At 40.3% G+C, this 6,302-nt stretch overlaps 1 protein-coding gene across 4 annotated transcripts in view; it reads right to left on the bottom strand.

The window, feature by feature from the left end:
• Positions 1-897: 897 nt before the first annotated feature.
• Positions 898-6,302, bottom strand: part of papolg (poly(A) polymerase gamma) — a 41,732-nt gene continuing 36,327 nt past the window's right edge. For 2 of the 4 annotated variants that reach the window (XM_061789782.1, XM_061789785.1), the window contains 9 exons: positions 5,390-5,511; positions 5,168-5,325; positions 4,909-5,009; positions 4,583-4,746; positions 4,419-4,496; positions 4,271-4,330; positions 4,089-4,192; positions 3,900-4,000; positions 898-2,922 (listed from right to left, as the gene is read on the bottom strand). In XM_061789782.1, the coding sequence (XP_061645766.1) occupies positions 2,747-2,922; positions 3,900-4,000; positions 4,089-4,192; positions 4,271-4,330; positions 4,419-4,496; positions 4,583-4,746; positions 4,909-5,009; positions 5,168-5,325; positions 5,390-5,511 (1,064 nt within the window). In that variant the 3' untranslated portion in view covers positions 898-2,746. Of the gene's footprint in view, positions 2,923-3,860; positions 4,001-4,088; positions 4,193-4,270; positions 4,331-4,418; positions 4,497-4,582; positions 4,747-4,908; positions 5,010-5,167; positions 5,326-5,389; positions 5,512-6,302 lie in introns of all 4 variants that reach the window. The other 2 variants (XM_061789783.1, XM_061789784.1) reach the window with 2 other exon arrangements.

Raw genomic sequence — 6,302 nt, 5'->3', positions numbered from 1 at the left:
TATACACACCCCTGTTCAAATAACAGGTTTTTGTGTTGTAAAAGAATTTGACTAAGATAAATCATTTTAAAACTTTTTCCACCATTAACGTGACCTAGAATTTGGATAACTTGACTGATTTATTTTTGTATCTTTTTGAAAAGGGAGGTGAGAATAACTGAAATAAACTTCAATGTGATTGACTTGGACTTGACGTTTCACTTGTTGCCTTCTTGACCGGGTCACCATAACTAACTAACTAACTAAGAAAGAAAGAAAGAAGAAGAACCCCAGATTCATGTTTTAGTTGCTTGTGACCATAAAATAGTGCTAAGGTTGCCATATTGACAGCCAAAACAACAAAAACATCTGCAATTTACCGCAAGGTGTTTTCTCAAGTTACAAGTGGGCTTAAATATCCAAGTTTGGGCAGTGACAAAACTACACTGCACGTTAAAGCTGTTTTTCGTAGTTTGTAACGTAAACTAGCTCGCGGCTGACACAACTCACTTTGATTGGCCCACGAAGCCCAATAGAAGACTTTGTACGCAGACATGTGTCCGTTTCGTTTGATTGGTGAATTTGAGTCAAACGTCAATGTGGTATTCACGGGAAAGCTTGAAGCAATGGCGCCAGATACCATCCATCCTTTTTTTACCGCTTATCCGAGGTCGGATCGCGGGGGCAGTAGCACCATGTTGACCATTGTAACGGAGTAAAAGTACCGTTTCTTTTTAAACACTCAGTTAAAAAGTATGCTTCACTAACACTACTCTGACAAGAACGATTTATCCAAATTGTTACTTGAGTAAATATAGCGCGTTACTACCCACCTATTTCACTATGCATATAAACATTTGAAAACAACCTTCACAACGTTTAAGCTTGCGGCCTAAACAAAAATAACAGACACGTTGGTGTTGTTTTCTGGGGTTTAATGGTTGTACAGATTCATTTACATGAAGTGATAACACATACAAAAATACCCTTTCAATACATTTTAGAAACAAACATCTAAATGACCTTTGTTAAATGTTTCTCAACAATAACGTTGCCTAAAACAAAGTGGTGCAGTTTTTTGTTCAAAAAATACCTACCCATTATGAATGCTATTTTAAAAAAAAGATCAAATGGTACAAATATGCAAATATAAATTAATTGATAAGAAAACCCCCATTAATGAAGCATGTGATATTTCGTTGGAAAAAAAAAAACAACAAAAAAACAAAAAAAAAACATCTGTACATTTTGGGGAATGGGAATCTGAAGCTGGAAAAAGAGCCTGTGTCAAAACAGTACCTGCTCTGAGGAAGAAGGCTCCTTGTTGGTTACAAATGCAGCAGTACATGTTCACATCACCTTTAGTGCTGAAATCCACCTCGCGTTAGATGAATTGTGATGGAAGGATGGGGTTTTGGACAGGAAAAAAAAAAAAAGTCTCCTGATGCCCTCCCTGTGGCCCCAGGAGATGCCTTTTAAGAACCTCCACAGGAGGCGCATAGGGTTAATACCCAAAACAAAGGGAATTTTGTCTCTCTCCAAAACAACCATATATGCATGCGTGCGCACACACACACACACACACACACACACACACACACACACTCGACCACACGCATGCATACACACACAAACTAGCACAACAATTTGCAAAGCTTTGAACCAGTTTTTACCAAGCACCACAAACCTTTGCTTCACTGGCAGGGAAGTCAACAGGTAGCCCCAAATGGGGGCGCTATGAAGTCGGAGACTGTCACCCTCCTAAAGCCCAAATGGCTAGGATGGAAACTGCAGTGCAGCTTTAGGAGCAACACAGATGGTTTGTACCCTCAGATTGAAGCAAACCATAAAAAAGGAACCCATATTTTTGTTCAGTCCGTGGCAAATCTCCTCCTCCAAAACTTCTATGGCAGAACAATTTCATCACTTCAGAAAGCCTCATTTCCCCGACTATTATCTGTGACAACCACTTAAAAAGCGCTGCTGGGTCTGTTTTTGGGAAACAACAATTGCACACTTAAAAGACTGATACAAACCTGGAATCCTTTTTGGTGGTTCTTCTGGTCCAAAAAAACTATGGTTGGGATTTCTGTCAAATCCAAGCAAACCTTCAATCAATCAATGCTGCTTATCTAAACAGCAGTGTTTGTTTCAAAAAACAAAACAAAAAATCATTAGGGTCGCAAACAACTTTTGAGCAAGCCACCAGGAAAAATATTTTTTTTTTTTTTTTTTTTTTTTTTTTTAACATTTTTTCAATTTTTAGGTAAAACTATGATAGAAGCAACTTGACAGTGAGCTGAGCTTTTTTCTTAAGACAAAGACGTTATGTACATAAACAATTACTGTAGACTTTTCTGTTTCGGACGATGGATATCAGCCTATATCAGTTGTGTGTAGATAAGGTCGACAAATGATTGGGGTATTTTTGTTTTAAAACATAACAAAAACATTGAAGAGAAGGAAAAGGGGGAGGTTCGTGTATATAAAAAAAAAAAAAAAAAAATCCTGCTCCTGTCTGAGATCTCAGTTGAGTGTTGTGTAAAAAGCACTCTGGCTGCAGAGTGCTGACAACTTCAGGTTTGACCAAATCACCTATTCACTGTTTTTTCTGTAACCACTGGAGATCTGGAGGTGAGGTGTCTGTCCTTCAACGTGACAGCCAAAACTGGCTGATCTGAACGCGTGAAGTCAACCTGTGTGTTGGGCCTGACAACAAAGCCCCCACACCTCTGTGCGTTCCTGAATCCAGACGCTATTCCGGAGTTCACGCTATGTGGATTCTGGCCTTCTCTGTTTCTTTCAGCCTCTTGGCCTGCTCCTCCAGGGAGGGAGAATGGGCTCTCTTGGAGGCTGCTCCATTCAGAGGGTCTGCTCCTCGGCTCACCAATGTCGGGATAGAGCTGCCAACGGAGTGGGTCGTGTGTTTGGATGAGACATGTTCTATAGAAGAAAATATACACACAAAAGCAATATTGTGAATTCATGTATTATCCGATTTAACTTGATGCGCCTCAGCCTAGCATGAAGACAATAAGATTGTTTTGACTGCCCATATTTGGCTGAAGTAGGCAAAAACTACATACTGGTCCTCAGTTTAGAACAGCAGCAACGAAACACGAATTTGGATTACTGACTGATGGTAAAACAGTGAAGTCACAATCAGAGTAAATATATTTGTATGAAAAACATTTGTAGGACTAAAAAAAAATCAAATGGAAAACCAGTGAGTCCAGTGGTAACCAAGCATGCCATCTTATACCGTGTGACAACGCATTCTCATACTGCTGCACAAACTATTTTAATCTGTATATCATTCTATCCATTTTCAATTGTCAATTGAAAAATGACTAAGTGACTCATTTTATTTATTTTTAAATATAACAAAAATAAAAATTTCCTGAATTTTCACCTCATTTCATATTCAAAGTATAAAATTTTTAAATGGGCCACACGATTCAAGTTTGACTTTAATTCAGGTGTACGAGACCCAGAAGTTTGGTAATGAGCATCCGTAAAGGTACGTTATGGTGTTAGCGGTTGGCGCCGCAATAAAATATTTTCTTTTTAAAAACAAATAGTCCCTTTTTCATTTCATTTTTTCAACTACCAATTGAAAATTGAAGGAACAAATGATACACATTAATTACGTGCCGTTCATAACCTTAAAATCTCAGGTGTCGGGACCGTCGTAACCGATGGCCCTGGAACCAATGCTGACAGGACTCAACAAACAAGGGCATCAAAGAATTAATAACATTTGCTACATTAATAAAGGTTTAGCTCTTAAACCAGAAACATATTGGCCAATTACACTTCAAAGAATCATACCACACAGATACAGTGAGGCGTTTCCGACAGTAGCATTAATGAATATTCACGTCTTCAGTGGTTAGTGGTGATGGAGGCGAAGCACTCACTGGAACCGATAACAGGAATGAACATGCCCCTTTCTTGACTGGTAGGAGGCACCTCAGGGGTTATGGCGTTCTCAAACACTGGGGGCTTGGGAGGTGTGATGCTGCAAATCATAAAAACAGACCAGATATAAGGGGGGAGTATCAAATATAAACAACCGTTTTAATTTACTATTCTCATCTAAAACTCACTTGTGGCGGTTGAGGGCAAGTTTGATGGAATTTTTTACGACACGACAGCTATTGCTGGCTGGCAGCGGTGAGGAGGCGTCAGGCAGCTCCATGCTGGGAAGCCTCTGATGGGAGAGGCAACAACATTTCTCACAAATACCCCTGCTTTTTATAAATCAAACACCCCAGAAAGGAGACGTCACCTGTGTTCTTGGCGTGTCAATCGTTGGAATTGGCTTAGCCTTTGATTCTGAGACAGGAGTCTAATTGTGAAGAGGCAAAACTATAAAGTTAAACCTGGGTAAAAAAATAAATAAATAAATAAATAAAAAATCAAGTATAAAGATGTACCATATTTGGTTTTTCTCGAGTGTCCGACGATGGTGGAAATGGTTCCTTGAATGTAGACTCAGCATTGGGTGCAACCTGCTACATAAGCAATAAAAAAAAAAAAAAAAAAAAAGCAACAATAAGACATTTCTTAAGGAAGCATACAAACACTCAAGCAGTCTTACCTCTGTGTCTTTATGCCTCTTGGCAATGTCTTCCTGCACAGGCGAGTGCGGTCTCTTGGCTGCACCATTGACAGAATCCTCGAGGTTCTCTGGCTCCTGTTTGGGGCTGCTTGCAGCACTGGGCATCACATTCCCACTTAGTGTTGTGGAGACAGAGCTACTGGCTGGAAGAAGAGGAGTCTTTGCTTTATCTGCTGGCTCTGAATGACGAACACTCAACTCAGGTTTATTTATATAAATCTGTGGTCTATCCAATTACTGTATATTTTGATACCTTTCATTCGCCATAAAATAAAATATACTTCATTAGAAATATTAACACTCACTAGAACCAACAAACGGGATGGACATGGCCTGGTCTTTATCAGCTGCTGCTGAGCTGGGTGCTGGAGAAACTTCAACAAAAAGCTGCTTGGGAGGGCTGACACTACAGAGAAAACAGGAGCACACAGGTGATGTTTCAGTGACAAATTTTGTTGAGGCGAGAAAGAAGAAGGGGGGGGGGGGGGGGGGGAAAAAAAAAAAAAAAAAAAAAAAAAAAAAAAAAAAAAAAAAAGGATTTTACAAAAATTGCATGTTTTCTACCCGTCATCTGTGTCAGATGTAGGCTTGGAGGGTTTGCTGGTGGGAGAGCTGAAGGGAGTCCCCGAGTCGGTGTCTCTTGAACTGTCCAGGTGACTACTATCCAGAGAGATCCTCTTCGAGCTCCCTCCATTGGAGCTGCGATTCAACTCCGCTATGCTCTGGAGGACACAAAGTAAGCAACCAAGAGTGGGAAATGACAACGCTTCAAAAAGATTCGCTCACCCTCTTCTTCTTCTGTACTAATTCAGCAGGAAGGTACTGATGGAGCTGCTTTTTCTTCACATGGGTCGCTTCAATCTTCATCCCATCCTTCAGCATGTTGATGTTGTTGGCTTGTCTGTACACTGCACACCAAAGTACCAGGCCTTAAGTCACGTGAAGGCTAATTCATTACAGGCTTTGAATATTTGCAAGCCAATCAGGCAAAAGTGCTCACTCCATTTTTCTCATTCTTTTGGAAAGTGAAAATTACATTTCAGGTACCATTTTTAACAGCTATTTTTTGGGGGAAGCTCACAGATGAGGCTGTAGTGTTATACACAGTGCGGTGAAAAAGTATTTGCTACATTCCTGACTCACTTCACAACAAGCAGCAGTTTGGTTGATACATTTGGTAAATATTCTTAAAGGATTTAAGCTGTTGATTGCCACTACCAGTTGGAGTTTACTGTCAAACTAAACAAAAAAGTTACACCATCTATTTGAAACATCCACATACAACAAGCATACAATGGAAAACACCACAGCCACACAGGCTAATGATGAGCATAAAACCAGCCACGGCTGTTTAAAACAATTTTTAGTTGTGGACAAGAGATCCATTACGTCGGAGATGTTATGGAGAGACAAAGAGTATTCTGCAGAAGACGCGAGCCATTCACACTAACGGAATGTGGAGGATGACACGACACCAGCTCTGTTTGAAGTCCAGCCATCCATTTTCCATACCACTTATCCTTACTAGGGTCACGGGTGTGCTGGAGCCTATCCCAGCTGACTCTGGGCAAGAGGTGGGGTACATCCTGAACAGGTCGCCAGCCAATTGCAGTGCACATATAGACAAACAATCATACGCACTCACATTCACACTTACGGACAATTTCTTCAACTAACCTAGCATGCATGTTTTTGGGAT

This window comes from Phyllopteryx taeniolatus, chromosome 11 (assembly GCF_024500385.1).
Source record: "Phyllopteryx taeniolatus isolate TA_2022b chromosome 11, UOR_Ptae_1.2, whole genome shotgun sequence".
Classification (NCBI taxonomy): domain Eukaryota; kingdom Metazoa; phylum Chordata; class Actinopteri; order Syngnathiformes; family Syngnathidae; genus Phyllopteryx; species Phyllopteryx taeniolatus.
The sequence above is the reverse complement of the archived record's forward strand: the minus strand, read 5'-3'. Positions and strand labels throughout refer to the sequence as shown.